Source organism: Eupeodes corollae, chromosome 3, assembly GCF_945859685.1.
Source record: "Eupeodes corollae chromosome 3, idEupCoro1.1, whole genome shotgun sequence".
Taxonomy (NCBI): domain Eukaryota; kingdom Metazoa; phylum Arthropoda; class Insecta; order Diptera; family Syrphidae; genus Eupeodes; species Eupeodes corollae.
In genome coordinates, this window is record NC_079149.1 from 90,814,926 (window position 1) to 90,836,141 (window position 21,216).

General features: G+C 35.7%; 1 protein-coding gene across 4 annotated transcripts in view; it reads right to left on the reverse strand.

Annotated features, from left to right (window-relative positions):
* LOC129949307 (lysine-specific demethylase 6A) overlaps positions 1 to 21,216 on the reverse strand; it is a 245,560-nt gene that overhangs the window by 23,420 nt on the left and 200,924 nt on the right. For 3 of the 4 annotated variants that reach the window (XM_056060693.1, XM_056060691.1, XM_056060694.1), the window contains 4 exons: positions 4,314 to 4,442; positions 4,016 to 4,241; positions 1,505 to 1,682; positions 783 to 1,433 (listed from right to left, as the gene is read on the reverse strand). In XM_056060693.1, the coding sequence (XP_055916668.1) occupies positions 783 to 1,433; positions 1,505 to 1,682; positions 4,016 to 4,241; positions 4,314 to 4,442 (1,184 nt within the window). The remainder of the gene's footprint in view (positions 1 to 782; positions 1,434 to 1,504; positions 1,683 to 4,015; positions 4,242 to 4,313; positions 4,443 to 21,216) is intronic. The other variant, XM_056060692.1, reaches the window with a different exon arrangement.

Here is a 21,216-nt window from a genome sequence, read left to right on the forward strand (position 1 = left end):
AATTTTATTTGCTTTCAGAATTTTCAAAACCGAAATAATTAAGCTGCTGATTTTCACAAGTGATGTGACATTTTTTAATTCGAAAATTTTAATACAGAACGCTTGAATAGATAGGTTATTTTTTATAGAAATAGTTCCAGAATTTTAGTTGATTTTTGTTCTTTTTAAGTTTATAATTAAAAATAGTCATATTTAATTTTTGTACTAAACTGTAAGTAGTTTCTGGCTTAAATAAATGTTTTCACAATAATTTTCCAATTATGTACATATGTGTTTCCACCCTTTTTACCAGAAGCCTTTTCCCTAAAGTGTATTTAAAATTGAATCTTAAAACCCCATAGAGATAACAAAAGTCTTTCAAAAACACCCTCATTTGAATTCAAAAAAAAAAAATGAATTAAACTTAATTCCAAAATAAACATATTTACCACCTCGAAGGGAATAATAAATTGGAGCTTCATATCTTCAAAGAGAGAGACAGAGAAGAATGAGGAATAGAAGACTCTTCAGGATAAAATTAATACCTAGAGCTGTTTACAAAATGTTTCCACCTGATTGAATCTTTCAAGTGCTATGAATCCTGTTAGAGTAAGTATTTATATCTCCTAACAACACACCCATTAGATGATTCTAAAGTTATTTGATCACGTTTGACATAATCTCACTTATTTATTATTAGTGACAATAACCATTTTCTTTTTAATAAACATAAACCTTAACATACTTGAACCAAATTAGATTATACATGGAATAGGAACAGAAAGAAAAAGTGTCACACTTACCGCTGAGTAACTCTTAACGTACGGACTCTGCTGCATGTGATTGTTTAGAACAACACCAGGCTGCTGAGGTTGAGGTGGAGGTGGTGGGGGTGGTTGTTGTTGTTGTTGTTGCTGCTGATGTGATTGTTGCGCAGGATGTTGTTGGTGATGCGAATGTGAAGAAGAATGTTGTTGATTATGTTGTGGTGTGTTTTGTTGCTGTTGTTGTTGTTGCTGAGATATTTGTTGCCTTGAGCTCATTTCAAGCGATATTGGTAAATTCCAGGCCTCCTCTATTGAGCACAACTGCCTCCGTTTAGACGTTATACTCGGCATAGGAGCTTGAGCTAATTGTGTACTAAGGAATTTAATCCTTTGCTTTAGACTCTCAGCAAGACTTTGTGATTTACTATTACTAGGACTATTATTACTGCTATTATTATTATTGTTGTTGTTATTATTACTACTACTACTATTATTGTTAGCACCGGATTTTGATGTAGACGCTTTACTTGTTGATGGCGATGATGTGAATCCACTATTAGTAGATAATGATGTAGATATGCCACCACCAGCAGTAGCAGCAGTACCTGAATTTTTAGTTGGTGTTGCTGGTGTATTATTATTCGATGTAGAAGCTGTACTGAGTGAGTGAAAAAAGTTCGAATCCTTCTGTAAAGAAAAGAAATACAAAATTATTTTCTTGTGGTTAAACAACATGTGGAATAATGAGAGAGACTTACAGAATCTAAATTACGTGCTGCATTTAAATAACACGCATAGGCGTCTCTTAACTGACCACAGCTTTCGTATAAAATTCCTAAATTCGTCCAGGCAGCTTTGTGATTCTTATCCAATTGTACAGCGCAAATATACGCTTGTAAGGCGTCTGTTGGTTGATTCTGTTGCTGGTACAGAACTCTACAAAATAAAAATAATATATATAAAAGTTAATACATAATAATACAATGGAAATGTTAACAAAGAAGGTTTACTTGAAGTAATTGTATATAAGATACAAAATGTGACAGAGGAGACAATTTGTAATACGAAGAGCCTTTGTCGGAGGTAAAATATTGTTTCCAAGTGATACCACTTTTTAATAGCTCTAAATTGAATAATTCATATTTTTGATAGAAAGGACGATAAACAATTTTATTGTTGATTTGCCTCTCAATTTTTTTCAGGCAGGGCCTATGAAAAAGCCGACTGCTTACAGCCCGATTCAGACGTTTGTCAAATGTACGATGAATTCAAAACCTATAAGAACTGGTAGAGAACTTGTAACATTACTACAGAACTTATAGGTCAAGAAGTATCATCTTATTTTATTTGATTGCATTTATGTTCGTCTTAAGTGACTACTTGGAATTTTTAAGGCCAAAACTGTGTTAACAAATGGTTTTATCATGAGTTCTTAAAAATGCTTTAAGTCTTGAATCTAAAATATAGTATTAACTCAATGTTTAGATATGAAGGATATATTATTGAAACCGTTTAACAAGTCGGTTTCATTTGGTCGATATCTTCTCCTGAGATGAGGAATCATTTGTTTAGGAGTTTCATTTTGATATTTGTTCTTTAAATTCCAAAAATACATTATATACCGCTAGGTTTTTGCAGAGCTATATCTTTTCGGTTTACCTTTATTTATGTGTCGGTTTGCAAGACGCTGGCTTTGGTTGAGGACAGACGTAGTGTGCGGTATGCCGCTGTTTTTATCAGAAAATGGAAGACAACGTTCAGAAGAGCCATTAAAATATACAGGTAAGCCATTTCATGCGCCCTACGTCAAGGCTCAAGTCGCCAGAGTGCAACATCTGCAAGCACAACAATCGATATTCGGTGTTTGAAAGCCTTCGAGATCGTCTCAACAAACATCAATTAAGCCGTCTCATAGCCGTGAATTCTCAAATATTGAGGCGGCGTTTAGTGAAGAGTGGTCTGAGACCAAGAAGAGCTGCTTTTTTATCAAGACTCGCGTTATTGTATAGCACAAGCAACGTTGGATTTAATTTTCTCACCAAGATTACGCCGATGAGTCCAATTTTTGTCTACGCTCCGATGGACGAAGCAGAGTATGAAGAAGATCAGGTAAGAGATAATATTCGGCAACAGTTACTCAGCGGAAACATTTTTAGGAAGGTTCCTGCATGGTGTACTCGAGAATTTCTGTGCACAGAAAAACTGAGCTGTGCATCTTGGAAGGACCGATTAATTCCAATTATTACCATTTGTTAATGAAAACTTCTTGCTGATGCAAGACAATGCGAGACCTGACGCATCACTATAACAGATGCGTTACGAAACACTTGGAAGAAATGCAATTCGATGTAATGGCTTGGCCGGGATCTATTGGGACAAATAATAAGGAAGCTAACTTCCCTTCTCGATACACTAAGTGGGGCTGAGATCTGCTCTGATCGAGAAGTTGGATAATTTGGACGACGCGCTTGCAATCAAATTGTATCCAAGCTGTGCCGAAGTAAATTAAAACTTTAATATATGTTAGAAGAGGAAACACTCATTACCAAGTCAACAAAAAGTTTTTTTTTGCATTGCGACCGAAGCCGGGAAGTGGTCAATAATGGCAAGACCAAGTATATGGACAATGAACGAAGACGTCTTGGAAAAAAGGTCACCATGGACAGCTATAACTTTGAGGTAATTAAGGACTTGGTCTACTGAATCACAGCTGTTAATTCAGACAACGACACTAGCGCTGAAATCAAACGAAGAATAACTCTTGCTAATCGCTGCTTCTCGGAGGAAGCAATTGAGTAGTAAAGTTCTTTCTGGAGCATCTCATCATCCCGCTTCTCATTTATGGCGCTGAGGCCTGGATCCTGTCAAAGAAAGGTATAGATGGATAATGAAGGAGACGATACAACTAAGATCTGTACGCCTGATTAAAAGAATTAGAGTTGAAGACTTAGGTCTTCAAATTTAATCCAGAGAAACGGCTTAATAGAGGAAAATACTACATTCTAAACTTAAGAGTCGGATTCTATAATCCAAATAAAATCTAAGTGATCCCAATATAATCTAATTTAGACGAAATGTCTGTTTCCAGTCTTCTAGGGATATTTTCTTAACTTTGTATCCAAAGTAAATGGATTTTAAGAGTATATACAACAATTTAAAAAAAAGGAAACGGAAATGACACTTAATATTTCTAAAAACAATTAAATAAGACAAATCCGTTTCATCAACTTCTCGAAACATATAAAAATAATAAAAAAAAAAAAAATTACCCTATCGAACACCAAGTATCGGCGTTCCCTTCACTCTTTTCCACAGAATTTCTATACGCTATAAAGGCATCATGGACTTTGTTAATTCCAGCATAACATCTTCCAAGCAAATATAATGATTGTCCAGATTTTGGATTGGCTTCAATTGACTTTTGTAAACAGAAAATTGCATAAGATTCTCGTTGTCGTTTATCGCCTAAGGATTCAACACAATGATACATCCATCCTATTTAAAGAAAAAAAAAAGTAAATAAGTTCATGTTTGATTTCATGTAAAAAAAAAAACAAATCTACAAACCTAACTGTCGATAAATATCGGCCTTCAGTTCCAATGTCAGCTGGTCTTCGGTAAGAAGCTTTTCGTATGCCTCTTTGGCAGCTTTATGTTTATTTTGAACTTCATACAGGTGTGCGATGTGAAAGCGAACTGCAAATAAATAAAAGAAACATTTTTTTAAAAATATATAAAAACACAAACTTGACAAAAATTGGGATACACGCAATAAAACCATCATCGATTGGTCAATGAGCGGCGCTGGTTAAAACTTAAAATATGTTTTAATGTAATTTAAAAAATAAATAAAAAGTCTAGTAGAAGGAAAAGGGGGTGTCCCTTTATATGAAGTGCTCAATTATAACGCCGCATAAAAGTGGTCATAAAAACAACAAAAGAGATTCTTCACTCCGACTCCACATGGTGCTGAGTCGCATCGTCGCGCCGCCGTTTACCTACATAGTAGTTTTTATATTTAATGGTCATTTGTGGCAAGTGAAAATGATTTGGTGCGTGCGCTGTCTGACCGACCGACTACGACCAAGACGACAACGTCAACGTATAGTGTTTTTCAGACTTCATGGATTCGTCACACCATCGGGACCAGGCCAATCCGGTCGATGTGCCGTGCCGGCCAAAAGCAGCACCAGCACCACATGGCCACATAGCCACTGACCTAGACAGTGTAATTGTTGCATGTCCGATGTATGACGATGACTATTACTTGACATATGGCGTAGATGACGTTGTTTTTGCAATGTTTTATCGTGTTCCATGGCAATTACTTAGTTTTTCATTTTATTTCATTTCATTTCGTTTTTTTTTTTTAATTTCTTTCCCTGTTGCATTCATTGCTGATTGTTTGCGGAAGTGAATCCAATGACAGAGATGCAAATTTTGTATTAGCTTAATGTCGTAAACTAAAATTTACTGTGAGGAGCTGTGTATTCCAGATATGGGAGACTTTATGGGGTTTTATTGGTTGTTTTGTTTTTCTGTCTGTCTTTTACTCAACTAGGTAATTACATTCATAGCAATTTAGGAACTGGTAATTTTGCAAAATTGCAGTATAATTTTTAATTGCAACTGACATTCAATAATGAAATACGAAATCAAATAATTATGTTGAAAATTAAATGAAACGAAAGGCAAGTAAAAGAGAATAAGTAACATAATCAACTGAAAAACTGATGATTTTTTTAAAGGACTTTTGAGAAATTTAGAGGTAAAATATTATGGAATTGTGTAAAGGATGGTCCATCAAGTGGTTTTCTATGAATCATAAGTTATTTTGACACTGATAGCTGCTATCCGCTCGAAATCTTGACAAAAAGTGATTGTCATTCTTGTTAATTGAAATATTGAAACCGGATTTGACGAAATAAGTGCTTTGAAGTCCAAACAGTGCGATTTCTGAAAATATTTTGAGCCTGCTGTACTAAAAGTTTGTGCAAAAAGTTTGTGAACTGGACTACACTCATGGGATTTGGATCCTGTAGATGAAAGTATGGGACTCAATCCAGGACCATCAACTCACCATCTTTTTGTAGTTGTTTATATCGTGCGCGTACTAAAAGGGTTATGAATGCCCTTCTAAATATTAAAAACAATGCGAACAATTAAGAAAGTTGGATAGAATTAGAAAGGGGAAACCGATGCACATTGGTTTTGAATGTCTGGACATTGTAAGGAGTGGTAAATATAGTGCATCCCTGGTAACGCATTCCACATTCGTATAGTGCGGCTAAAAAAGAATCTCTGCACTTAACAGTTTCGTCCGAAGTTGGGCTTAAGGGTAAACTGATGAGCATTTCTAGAAGTACAGGTATTACGGTTGAATTGTTTAAGGCAACTGGCAATTTCGATAAAACAAGGATAGGCATAAGACCTTGCGGCGGTGTTCCAGAAAAGCAAATGTCTCGTTAAGAGAACGATCCCCTACATTTTTAGAGCTCTCATTTCAATTCTATCCCAGAAGACTTATGAACATTAAGCACCATTAGGGCACCAGCCTAAATATGAGAATTTTAATCGAGTTCTATAAATTAAGCCACATCAGAGGTGATATCTAACTTCTTGCCTCGTCGGAAAAGACCTTTACATTAAGCAGCATTTTTGAAGATGCCAAATAAGTGAACAATTCACAACAAGTGGTTTGGGATGCTTTAGAACTGAAAACTGTTCAGTTTCCTTGTTGCGCAAATACCACCTATGGAAAGTGGCATTGGGGGAGGATTACGATTTTGAGACAATAGACAGCATTGAGTTCTCGAAACATTAAATTTTACACGGTTTTTGAGTCTCCATTATTCAATGCTGTCAAGATCAGAATTTAATGAGCTTATCATACGCTGCTGTTGGTAGTCTACATCCGAGGAACGAGGATGAGAATCTAATAACGAATATAAAAAGCTGAGGGTACTGTCATCAGCGAAACAATTTAGTGGGTTAGAAATTTCAGAGAAAATATCATTTATAAAAATATGAAACGAGTGTCGGTGACAAAACGAAGAGTTGTGGCCCACCTGCGTTTATTTTGTGAATATCAGATTTGAAAATTTTCCAATTAACCCAAAAATTTAAGGCTCACGACACCATTTACTGAGGGTACTGTCATCAATTCGAAGATTGTGCCATAGAGCAGCTGGAATATTGAATTGGACAACGATTTTGAGCGATCATTTATGACTTTCGGAAAACCCACACGTCATTGTCGAGAACGCAATTCATCGACAGAGAGTGACAAGTTTCTTTAGTAACTCGAAAATTAACGCCAAGGCCGTATTTTCGATCACGATACAAATGTTATTTTATTTCTTCAGCGGGAAATGCAAAACAAATATTTTAAATAAGAAAACAAAAATATTTTGAAAAATAAGATGTAAGTCATTTTTGCTGCAAGGTCTAAGGGCTAGTTTGGTGTCATTTTGATTCAATGATTGTTCCAGCTTTTATATTTTGAAATGCGCTTGTTAGGAATCGAACTCGCAGCTATGAGATTTGTAGGCCAAACTCTCAACTCCTGCACCTATTAACTCTTAAGCTTGTGTGTAAACAATTTGTTTTCTAAAAGTTAAATTTGAGAGGCTAATAATAGATTAAGCAATTCAGCTGAATTTGATTGATTCGAGCCATTAAACCAGAAACTAAAAAAGTTTTGTTAAACCTGAAAGCCATTGTGACCAAACTGTTTTAATAAATTAAAAATAATGAACTAAGTTAAAGCTTGTAGGAATTTCAAATATTTGTGAGATTAATTATTTTAAAGATTTAGGTTAGGCCTTACAGCAGCCCACTAGGATCTCCGTGAATACATTGGACAGGTTCAGACAACCTTAGGGACTTCATTTGCAGTCAACTGCATTCTTTGAACCCAAATTGGATCAAATTTTGTTAGTTAATTTTTCAAACTTAGTTAATTTTAAACTTAGAACTTTATTTCTGTACATGATAAACAAAAAGAAAAACATCTTACTATAGGCACAAGTCCAAAATAAGTTGTGTTTTGTATTGTAACGGAAAAGTTCTAAATCCTTTCACATATGATGACAAGAAAACTTTTTACATTAAACTTAAATAAAATTGTGCAGTAAATAACTAAATGACAGAGTTATGAAGTTCAGCTTTCAGTTAAATGAAAAAAACATGATCAGCTGAAACTTTGACATAAGAAGCCTTGATTTAGTAGTTAGGAACATTTTTCTTGACTAACTTTCCAGCCCACTTACCAATAAAGTTGGATTAGGTGGGAGGCTGGTCAATCATACTATACTAGAAAATTGCTTTAATTCAAAGACCCTCATGTCTTCTAAACCTGCCCAATTTCATCTGGATATGATCAACATTACGATAGTTGGATGTTGGGGAAAGATTGGTGGTTGTATGTGTAGCCTCTAACAACCATTGTAATTTTTAGGAGAATTTCATAATATGTCCTTCAGACGAAACGCCTCATAGGTTGTCGAAAAAGTGGTATTTTAATTTTGTCTTTCTTCTTTTAGGTAGTCGTAACATTTCCAGAGCAAGTAAAAGGTATCATCTTCCATCTCTACGCCTTCACACTACCACCTTTATAAATCAGATAAACTGATGTGGGTACACCCATTGAGAAGTGACCTGTTAGGATAACAATCACTAGGGATAATTGAGGCCTGCTTAGCTGTAAAAGGTACATATCTTGTTTTTTCTTCGAAAATATTTCACCATAGATTTATAGAAACCTATCAAGCTGCAAGTGCCGACCATCTGCTGCTTGTATTTTCGGGAAATCTTTGGTAGACTTTCCCCGATAGTTGCGTTTAAATGATAGCCACGGTTTGAATCGGAGGAATGGCAATTTGTCTGCTCTTTCATTCCTATCAATGTTAATATGTCTTGGAACGATACCAAGGGAGTGTATCAGTGTTGGCTTTACTGAGTAAGCGTACTCGTAGCTCCCTACAGAACTGTCTTACAAGTTTTGTCTTTGTGAAAAAGGTGGATATTTTCTTGATTGCAGCTTGGCTACAATTGAACATGTCGATGTTCTTGTTTAACAAATTGTGAGAGGAAAGTTCTTTAGCAGCTTCAGAAACAACACATAACTCTACTTGAAAGATTATTCTTTATTGATCTTTCTCAGAACAATTAACGTAAATGAAAATGAAGAGTTTTGAAACTGTCCCTGTTCCAATGTCTATGTCATTTTAATGACCCAAAGAAGTCCTTTTCCTGCTGTTACACTGTTGTGCATTTTGATTTGAAGAATATTATAAATATTTTTAAGGAAATATCCGTTTGACTAAAATTTAATAATACTTTTTTTATTACAAAGGAAGATGCAAACTTTTCTTTTCGAGAGTAAGACAAAACCCCGTATTTTCTTTTCAACATGTGCTGTTACAAATTTCCGAGAAGTAATATTATTATAATCATCCACAGGTATAATTTTTAATAAAATTAAGAGGACCTTTTGAGAGACAAAAAGGAGAGCACATTTTTCGCATGGTAGGTAGCTGCTACAAGTGTTAAATTATAGAGCCATAAAAGTCTTCAAACTAAAGGAGAAATTCGCTGTTAGAGATGTGGTAGAGACGCCTGAATCCGAACATTCCCAGTATTCGAACACTTTTTAAAAAACAAATCGTTCAAACTGTGTAATTTCTCTAATTTTACCGTTACTACCCTTAGGTTCAGTTAGGTTAACGTGGCTGCGGATTTAGAATCCACACAATTAGCCCGAAAGAAAAGGCTCATTGTGATACCACATGAATCTAGAGAATTACCTCATACAAGTCGAACCATTTTGAGCTTTTTATAAAGCGAAGGAGATATTTGATATCCTTTTTAGCTAGTTCACTGGGATTATCAAAAGAGTAGTCTCCAAATGAAGTTTGCGTCTTAGTGAAAGAGCAGGGCAAGTGCAGAGAAGGTGAGAGATTGTTTCCTCTTTTTCTTCGTCCATACAGCTCTTGCAGAAGTCATATAAGACAGTGTCCCGTAAGGACAACTATTAGGGAGCTAATATGAATCCTGCTTTGAGATAACAAGTCTTTAAAGTGCTTTAGGTCCAGTGAAGGCCATATGAGTTTTGTGGTTGCGCATGTTGGTGAATTGTGCTACCTAGAGTTTGTTGTCGCAAAAGCTGTTTCTTTTAGCATAAGTTGACATGTCTCCTCCCTTTAAGGTGAAGTAGGCATGACGGTTCCATTTTTAGCGAGTTCATCGGCTCTACAATTTCCCGTGATGTCTCTGTGGCCCGGCACCCAACATAGGTGAATGTTAAATTGCTGCGCCATCTCCATAGGAGACGATCGACGTTTTGGATGCGAGGAAGAGAGTTCCAGAGTCGGACTGAGTTTATAAAGAATTGACGTTCGGATGTTAAACATGTGAAGCGAGGATAAATCAATTGACGAGATCTACTAGAGGTAGGGAAATTTATCTTGTCAAAACAGTATTGTGGTTGGTGTGTAAGCAGTACATCAGCGAATAGCATCAAACTACGAAGTTTAAGGTAGTAATCAAAGGTCATATCAAGCAGCAGGGTAGCAAAATTGGATACACGATCATATCTTCGTAAGCCAAAGACATAGCGAACAATATTGTTAAAAGTGACATTAAGTTTACGTTTACTTTCATAACAACAATAGCAATATAACGGGTGATTTTTTTGAGGTTAGGATTTTCATGCATTAGTATTTGACAGATCATGCGGGATTTCAGACATGGTGTCAAAGAGAAAGATGCTCAGTATGCTTTGACATTTCATCATGAATAGACTTACTAACGAGCAACGCTTGCAAATCATTGAATTTTATTACCAAAATCAGTGTTCGGTTCGAAATGTGAAAATCCGCTTTTTTATCGACCAATTTTGTTTAGCGATGAGGCTCATTTCTGGTTGAATGGCTACGTAAAAAGCAAAATTGCCGTATTTGGAGTGAAGAGCAACCAGAAGCCGTTCAAGAACTGCCCATGCATCCCGAAAAATGCACTGTTTGGTGTGGTTTGTACGCTGTTGGAATCATTGGACCGTATTTTTTCAAAGATGCTGTTGGACGCAACGTTACGGTGAATGGTGATCGCTATCGTTCAATGCTAACAAACTTTTTGTTGCCAAAAATGGAAGAACTGAACTTGGTTGACATGTGGTTTCAACAAGATGGCGCTACATGCCACACAGCTCGCGATTCTATGGCCATTTTGAGGGAAAACTTCGGAGAACAATTCATCTCAAGGAATGGACCGGTAAGTTGGCCACCAAGATCATGCGATTTGACGCCTTTAGACTATTTTTTGTGGGGCTACGTCAAGTCTAAAGTCTACACAAATAAGCCAGCAACTATTCCAGCTTTGGAAGACAACATTTCCGAAGAAATTCGGTCTATTCCGGCCGAAATGCTCGAAAAAGTTACCAAAAATTGGACTTTCCGAATGGACCACCTAAGACGCAGCCGCGGTCAACATTTAAATGAAATTACCTTCAAAAAGTAAATGTCATGGACCAATCTAACGTTTCTAATAAAGATTCGATGAGATTTTGCAAATTTTATGCGTTTTTTTTTTTTTTTAAAGTTCTCAAGCTCTTAAAAAATCACCGTTTAGTTCACAACCATAAATTAAAATTGGTAATAACAATGTCTTGGCAAGCAGCATGCATGTGTTTACTGATGTAAAATACTGGGTTACCCATAAAGTACGTAGGGCACCATAAACCTTGCCTATAATTCCATTTATATGGTTGTCCCAAGTTAAAGAGCGATTAAAGTTAACAACAAGATTTTTGGCAGTTTCAACATATTCAATGGGGGCATTACTTAACTATGCATTTAGATTTCTTAGGGTTCAAAAAAAGACCATTTAAGTGAGACCAGTTTGAAATAGTATCAAGATCCTCATTGATATTAGTGGCACCATGCTCAATAAGTCCCAGGGGACAACTGTAATAAAGTTGAAAGTCGTCGGCGTACAGATGACAGGAACAGTTTTTGATTAGACCTGGAAGTTCATTTACATAGATACAGAATAGTAGAGGACCCAAAATCGACCCTTGAGGAACACCGGACGAAATAGGTAAAAAACTAGACAGACAGTCACCAATTTGACCCATTTGAACTGCGTGTTTCCTGTTAGACAAGTAAGAATAAACGAGCTTGCCGAAAAATTAAACTGCTGCATAAGTTTTTTACACAGAATTACATGGTTGACAGTGTGAAAAGCCTTAAAAAGTCGAGCAAGACTAAGAAAGTTACATCACCCTTATCCAGCGCTTGTCTTATTTCTTCAGTCTCGCAAAGTAGTGCTGTTGTACAGCTGTGCTGCTTCCGAAAACCAGATTGTTTTGGAGTGAGCAAAGAGTTTGCTGTAAGGTAACCGTTGATTTGTCGCTGTAAAATCCTCTCAAAGACTTTAGACAAATAGGGTAGAATTGAGATAGTGCTATATTCAGGTCGCTTAGCATTTTTAGGAAGTGGTATGATTTTTGCTGACGGAAAAACTCCAGACATCAAAATAGTATTAAATGCGTATGTAATGTAAGGCAACAAAATTGGCAAGATTATTTTTAAAAATTTGGGGTTAATTTTGTCCAGACCGACAGCACTTGACTTCACTGAAAGCAGACTTTCAACAACATCGGCAGCATCCACCGAACAAAAACTGAATTAAGAGTGATCTAAATGTTCCCTAAATGAAATGTTATCAGAAAAAGTCGCCCCGGTTGATGGAACTGAGATAAAAGTTTTATTAAGTGAGTTTACATCAACATCGTTAGTAGGCATATTTCTTGCCTTACCAATACCAACTATTCGCAAGTTCCTCCACAATTTACGTCCGTTTAATGAAGAACTCAGTTGATTAGACAAAATTTGAGATTCGGCTAAACGGATTTCAGCTGAGACTTTGTTTCGTAGTGAACAAAACAAGTGTCGCAATTCGGTCAACCGATATCGCTTCCAGTTGTTATATGCATTATCTCGTTGTTGCATCAACAGTCAAATATTTTGCGTGAACCATGGTTTATCATTAGAATTTAGAGTTTTTGTTTTCAAAGGAACATGCGTATCAAAAAAAATCCATAACTATTTTAAAAAATGTTTTCTTTATTTTAAATGTAAAGGGTGATTTTTTTGAGGTTAGGATTTTCATGCATTAGTATTTGACAGATCACGCGGGATTTCAGACATGGTGTCAAAGAGAAAGATGCTCAGTATGCTTTGACATTTCATCATGAATAGACTTACTAACGAGCAACGCTTGCAAATCATTGAATTTTATTACCAAAATCAGTGTTCGGTTCGAAATGTGTTTCGCGCTTTACGTCCGATTTATGGTCTACATAATCGACCAAGTGAGCAAACAATTAATGCGATTGTCACCAAGTTTCGCACTCAGTTTACTTTATTGGACATTAAACCAACCACACGAATGCGTACAGTGCGTACAGAAGAGAATATTGCGTCTGCTTCTGAGAGTGTTGCTGAAGACCGTGAAATGTCGATTCGTCGCCGTTCGCAGCAATTGGGTTTGTGTTATTCGACCACATGGAAGGTTTTTCGCAAAGATCTTGGTGTAAAACCGTATAAAATACAGCTCGTGCAAGAACTGAAACCGAACGATCTGCCACAACGTCGAATTTTCAGTGAATGGGCCCTAGAAAAGTTAACAGAAAATCCGCTTTTTTATCGAAAAATTTTGTTCAGCGATGAGGCTGATTTCTGGTTGAATGGCTACGTAAATAAGCAAAATTGCCGCATTTGGAGTGAAGAGCAACCAGAAGCCGTTCAAGAACTGCCCATGCATCCCGAAAAATGCACTGTTTGGTGTGATTTGTACGCTGGTGGAATCATTGGACCGTATTTTTTCAAAGATGCTGTTGGACGCAACGTTACGGTGAATGGCGATCGCTATCGTTCAATGCTAACAAACTTTTTGTTGCCAAAAATGGAAGAACTGAACTTGGTTGACATGTGGTTTCAACAAGATGGCGTTACATGCCACACAGCTCGCGATTCTATGGCCATTTTGAGGGAAAACTTCGGAGAACAATTCATCTCAAGGAATGGACCGGTAAGTTGGTCACCAAGATCATGCGATTTGACGCCTTTAGACTATTTTTTGTGGGGCTACGTCAAGTCTAAAGTCTACACAAATAAGCCAGCAACTATTCCAGCTTTGAAAGACAACATTTCCGAAGAAATTCGGGCTATTCCGGGCGAAATGCTCGAAAAAGTTACCCAAAATTGGACTTTCCGAATGGACCACCTAAGACGCAGCCGCGGTCAACATTTAAATGAAATTATCTTCAAAAAGTAAATGTCATGGAACAATCTAACGTTTCAAATAAAGAATCGATGAGATTTTGCAAATTTTATGCGTTTTTTTTTTCTCAAGCTCTTAAAAAATCACCGTTTATTATTATTCAATTAACCAATCGTTTTATCTTAAAAGTTAATAGATTTTAGATTTAGATTTAGATTGGTTTTATTATTTTTTTTCAATGATTAAATTCCTAATTTACAAAAACATAAAAGCATGGCATTTTGCCGTCTGCCTAGTTGACAACACATGAAAATTTCACATAATATGAAAATTTGTTTTTGAGCAATAATTCGTATGTATTTTTGCAAAATATATTTATAAAAAAAAAAAAAAAAAAAAAAAAAATTAGTTTATCTTAGAAGCTTTCATTTATGATTTTGTTTCTGTAGAGAAGAGCTAGCCTGCAGTATTTGTATAATTTTTGTATATCCATATTGTTAAGCAGTTGTATAATTTGGCTTTGTGTCAACATGTCACTTCCGAATACATCCCTTCTGATTTCTCTTAAGATCGGACATTTACCCATAAAGTGAAAATTATCTTCTCTTTCACCTAAGTTGCACAAAGAGCACACAATGGGTAAATCATCTCTATGAGGTATGTAGTTCAGTGGCATAAGTTCGCTCCGCAGTTTTACCATCATTGAAATCTCGGCTGTACTATTGTCATCCCTAAAATAATTTTTCTCCTCCAGGTTATGATTCAATTGGCTGTATAGTTGTCTGTAGATAGATCCTGTTGCCTCATTTATATATTTATCACGATGTTTTAAGTCCACTGCAGCAATGAGTTGATAAAGCGAAGTTTCTAATTCTTCACTGCACAGGTTTAAGACTATCCCACATTCTGAAGCAAGTTCCAACCAATCAGCGCACCAACTTGTCTTTGTCCTTATGACTTCAAGAGCTACTATTTTAGGTAGTCGATTATCATCCATCTTCAAGACTTTCGTGACATAATCCACTTGTATTTTTAATGTTCGAATGAACAATGGCGAGATTCCTGTTTCTAACATGATAACGTAGTTAGGTGTGCTACGCGGAAGCTGGAAGATTCTTTTGCAGTAGTATCGTAGAAGATTTTCCACCGTATCGTACTGCCTTGTACCCCATGTCTGAGCTGCGTAGAAAAGGATTGATGCTGATATCGCTTCAAATAATTTGAATTTACTGCTGTGTGCTATACTTTTGTTATGAAAGCATCTATTCCATGTAGCACTGATTGCACATTTTGCCTTCATTAATTTTTCCTTCAGATGTTTTTCCATACTCAGGTTTTGCGTGAAAATAACTCCTAGATATTTGAATTCCGTTACAACCTCTATATTTTCTCCATTATAATGCCACTTTTCGTTTGCACATTTGCGGCCTCTTCCACTTTTGAATATTAAAATCTTGGATTTGTCAAGGTTAACTATCAGATTCCAAACCCGACAGTATTCGAATAATCGGTTAATCATCAACTGCAATGATTCAGAAGAGGCTGCCAACAGAACAATATCGTCTGCAAACATCAATAGTTTTATTATCATCCCCGCGTACTCTACTCCACATGGCAGAATGTCAACCAGATCATCAATGAACAATGCGAACATGCTTGGGCTCAATGTACAACCTTGCCTGACTCCCGATTGTGTTTTGAATTCTTCCGAAAGCGCTTCACCATTCCATACTTTACTTGTTGTGTCGTCGTAGAGATTCTGTATGACTCTTCCAAACTTGCATGACATACCTTTACTATATAGCTTATAAAATAGAGCCTTTCTATCGATCATATCGAAAGCAGCTCTAAAATCGACGAAGAAGGCATATAGCTTCTTTTTCTTGCGAAGGAATGTTTCAGCCATACATCGAAGGGTAAAAATATGATCGATCGTTGAATATCCACTTCTAAATCCTGCCTGGTACTCCTGCAGTAATTTGTCGCTATCAATCCATTCGTTGAATCGTTTCTGTAGTATTAGTGTAAATATCTTGTATGAAGCATTTAGGAACGATATACCTCTGTAATTAGCTGGTTCAGCCATGTTTCCTTTCTTGTGAATCGGAAAAATAATCGATTCTTTGAATTCATTTGGTATAGTCCCGGTTTCCATGATATTGTTAAATATGAAAGTTAGCCTTGTGAGTAGTTCTGGTGTCCCATACTTATAAAATTCAGCTGATATGCCATTCGAACCTGCAGCTTTTCCATCTTTAAGCTTCGTTACAGCTGATATTACTTCTTGGTAACTAATTGTAGCATCAAGAACACTGCATTCATAGGCTGGTATAGCGTATTCCACCGAAGGTGTCTCATGTACTGGATTCAACAGTTTCTCAAAGTGAGCTGCCAGAAGGTTTGGACTCAAGTTCGTTTGGATTGAAAACCGTTTGCCATTCAGCTGTCTTGCCAAGTTCCAAAAATCTTTTGAGTTTTTGCATAGCGCTAATCGTCTTGATTCAGCTTCGTAGAAAACAGCCTTTTTTTTATTACATATTTCTTTGTACGCCTTATTAGCCATCAAATACTGGTGTCTGAAATAGTCCTCATTTGAAGTCCTATACGCTCTTAACCAGCCAAACGATAATTTTCTGTATTTTTTACATTCGGCATCATACCATGGTGCCGAAGAGTTTCGCTGAGTGTTGGTGTTAACTGTGTAGTAAGATGCTTTGATTATCTCTTCTATCTGAGGTAAATCGTAAGTTCTTTGGCATATCAGTGCATTATTTAATCTCAATTGATACTCTGACTTGTGTTTCGATTTCCATTTTATTTTCGGTAAGGTATTCATAATTCTCGATTCCTTTGCTTCTCTGGTATTAAGTTTAAATTTTACGGCGATTGGAAAGTGGTCAGAGTAAGGTACATTATGGATTTCCAAATCAACAATCAGTTCATTCCATTCACTACCTACCAAACTATAATCAATCACCGAGCTACCTTGTCCTCCAACAAAAGTAAATTCTCCGTTCGTATCCGATAAGCTAGTTCCATTTTGAATTCTTAAACCGTATGTATCGCATAGTTCAATAAGCTTCAGTCCTCTTGCATTAACAATAATGTCCTTCGAATTTCGTTCAATTCCCAGGATCTCATTTTCATTTCCCGCTTGTCTTCCTGTCCTCGCATTCATATCACCCACCACCAGCAAGTTAGATGTTTTACCTCGAGTTATTACACCTTCTAGTTGTTCAAAATCTGTATTCCATTGATTGCAGTTGATATAAGTCGGCAGGATTCGGAAACATTTTTCTTTGTAAAACAGTTCAACAAAAATAACGCCTTCGTATACTTTAAATTCGCAACACATATTTTTAAGATTTTTTTTAAATCCGAAGAAGCAACCTCCACTAGCTCTTCCCCTTGATTGTGTTCTAACAGCTGGAACTAATTTAAATTCAAAATTCCTAAATTTACTTTCAAAATTCGTAAAATTATTTTCCATAATAAATGTCTCATATAAAAAAACAAAATCAAATTGATTAACAAATTCATAAAAATCTACAAACAAAGTCTTATTGGTTAATCCTGCAACATTATAAGAAAGTATTGTATAATTAAAAGATTCTAAACAATTTTCATTTTTTCTAATTTTAATTAAACTATTTTTATGGCAGACGGCATTACAATCAAACATGTCTCGTGTGAACACCACTTGAAGTTTGAGAAGCTCTGGTGTTGTCTTCTGTTGACTTCTCATTATTCCAGTCTTCCAGCGTTGTCAGATCAAATGTGTCACCAACCAGCTGTTTAAGTGTAAACAAACCATCTTCTGCGTCCGAAATTATTTTGCCACTTTTATCGAAAAAAAATTTGTTTTCATCAATCAAAAGGGTTTCTCCTTTAATTTGGCACTTAATGCCCCTATTATTTGAAGTGATGTTTCTTCTCAGATTGTTTAATCTTTTTCTTCGTTCTCTCGCCGCTGCTGGATAGTCCTTGTGAATTGTTGTGCCGGTGTTTTGTAGCTTATTCTTTGCTCGAAGAATCCGAAAAACATCTTCTCTGTTCGCCATTTCAACAATTACATTTGTCGCTGATCTTCCGATTTGTTTTGCTGTAGTTATTTTATCCGAGTTGTTTGTTTGCAATAAATCAAGACAGATTTCTTTCGCTTTCTCTACTGCGTTTTGGCTATTAGTAGGGTGCAAATGAACGACAACATTCTTTTCGTTTGATTTTTTTTCAAGCAACTCCACTTGTTTCTCCAACAAAACACATCGGGACTCCATTTTGTTCAGTTGAGTCTTTAGTTCAGCGTTGCTTTGTTTCAATATAGAAATTTCAGCACTTATTCCTTCAATGTCGGATTTAGTCGCTACGTCTTTCAGCTTTATATCCAACAAATTACCTAAAGAATTTTGCAGCATTTTGTCTAATTCGCTGATCGCCATATTGCCAACTGGGTTTATGTTTGCCTTTGAATTAGATGCTTTAGGCGGTGTCATTTCCATATAAGTTCTTTTGGCTGGATTTTGGTCTTTCACAGTTGGAGATCGCGATAAGGGCATTTTTTTTTTTTTTTTGTTTTATTTTTAACAAAACTCACCAGTAGTTTTTTGTTTTTTTATTTTGTGTTGAAATTTTATTTTAATTTATTATAAAAACTGTATTTTTAAACTAAAATATTTTTCTTTTTTATTTAAATAAAATATTCTTTTTACGGAGCTTTAATTTTCACAAACTTTCACTTATTAGCCAGAGTTGCCAACCTCTAAAAGTTAATAATTTGTTTAATATTTTTACTGTTCGAGCATAGGACACTGATTTTGTACGAGTTTTCTATTGGAACGTTTATGTTCGAATATAGCCAACTTCATAAAAATAGTCTTCTATCGCTCAAGTTTGAAATATAGGAAATTTAATAATTTTAACGTTTTCCAAATATCCTTAGGGCCAGTATTCGAAGACATTTGTCTCGGGTGTTCGGATCAAGGAAACTATGATTTTTTGGTTTCTTTCGTCTGAATAGTTATTAAACTGTATTCGTTTCTTGCTTTAAATTTTAAAACTGAAACTTCTTTCAGCCTAAGTGAAACGAAATTATCAAAAATATTTTGAAGCATCGCTGAAAAATATTTTGAAGCATCGCTGAAAAATGCCTTTAAAGGTATTCGCGAGCAAAATTTGAGCTTTCGAGCAGCAAATAAATCACTTTATGATAGGATAAATGGAAAAGTTTTCAAGGGGCTTAAACGGATGGGTCCTTTAACAGTCTTTACAAAAGATGATGATAAACCTTTCAACAGACCTGATAGAAGATTAGGAACATAAAGTTGCAGATCGGCTCCTAAATATTGCTAAATGTGGCTTCCTCCAAACTATAAATGAGCTTCTCGCTTTAGTATAAACAAATTGTTAAGGTCGACAAAAATGACAGACCTGACAAAAAATGGTATAATTATGTAAGGCCAGGGCTACTACATATAACTCAACAAAATATTCCAAAATAATTCTGAGAATTAGAAAACTAACGCCAGAGGTATTTTGGATGAGCTAGCTTGAATGTTTAATGGAAACGAAAGCTCATTTAGTTTGCCACCAAAAATAGGCAAAGTTATCGGAGCCAAGGTTTACAAAAAAACTTATACGGTAGAAAATTATGAAATGAAAAAGAAAACCTTACGGTACTCTTAGTCTTGAACGCCAGCGGAGTAACATTACCGCCAGAAATTGTATTCCCGCATTTGAGAAATCATACATTTTAATTTTTGGAAAATATGCCGAAGGATTGGAGGTCCGAGACTTTCTACAAATACGTAGCAAAAGATTTCAATGGGTAGCTGGAAAAAAATATTGAAAGGCCAGTAATTTTGTTGGTTGATGTATAAAAATGTATCAATAATAATAACTCTATATACTTTTTTGCAAACAAACTTCAAGACCGAATTCTAATTTTACAACATCAAAAAAATATGTTTCACAATTCTTTTAAAAGTCTCGTTTAATACCTGAAGTCTTGCATTCGAAATTGGGAAAATTTATGTTCGATTACACACAAACCCACTCATTTCTCTGGATAAAACTTTGACTTGAAGAAATTCAGGCAATTTTCTTATATCGAAAGTTTTCCCAAGAGAGCACCACCAAAAAAAGAAAAAAAAAACTGATTTCTCCAAAAAAGAGCTCCTGCGCCCTACCGGGATACTAATATTATATCTTTCCCTCCCTAGTTCCCAAATATATGCAACAAAAAAAAGAAAAAAAAAAGAAATAGCAGGAAAAACTGCTGCTTGATCAAAATTGTAACTCCATTTCACTTTAAGTACTTTATTCTGTTTTATTAATTTTCAACACGATACGATGACAGAAACCATATGAATGGATTTCCTTTTTAATTCGAAAATAAAAAAACACTTAATCAAAATCAATCGTTTTCGTTTTTGTTTTGTTTCAGAAGCTTACTTAAGTGATCGTTAAAGGTACTTGAGACTTTTTGATTTAGTAATTATTGTTATTTTTTTTTAAGGCTATAACTAAATTCTCAGAGAAGAAGATAAAACCTACCAAAAATGAAAACAGCAGCATCTACATCCAGAAATAAATTATCCAAAAATAATGTGGCACTGGCACAACACTTTGAATTTCACAACCAAAATAAAATCACTTCTTTTGTTGGAAGATTTTCTTTTTGAGAAATTTTTTACAATCAATATTTCACATCATTCAAAGCCGTATTTTCAAAATAGGCATTTGGCTTGGACACACTTTAAAAAAGGCAAACATCGGAAGAAAAAAAAAGATAGGTTTTTGGAATATTTGTTGGTTTTGGATTTTTCTTCAAAAAATATGTTTTTTAGAATAACGAACGACCGAGCAACGACGAGCGACCGACGCGACGCACGATGGAAAAAAAGGGGCGCGTTCCTCGTATCCGTTCAATGGATCTGGATAGAGTGAACTGTTTTGTGTATATGCGACACAGAATAGTGACAACGACTAGAAGCAGGAGCAGGAGGACGAAAACGACAACGGCAACGACGACGACGGGAACAGCAACGACAACAAAACGACGACTATGCCGCATGTGAAAGATTACTTTGAAAATAGACGACGACCGACACAAGAAGAAGCAAAAATTATTCCTATCACACACAATCGGCATTGTGAGTCCAAAAGCCACCCCTAAATAACGCCATCA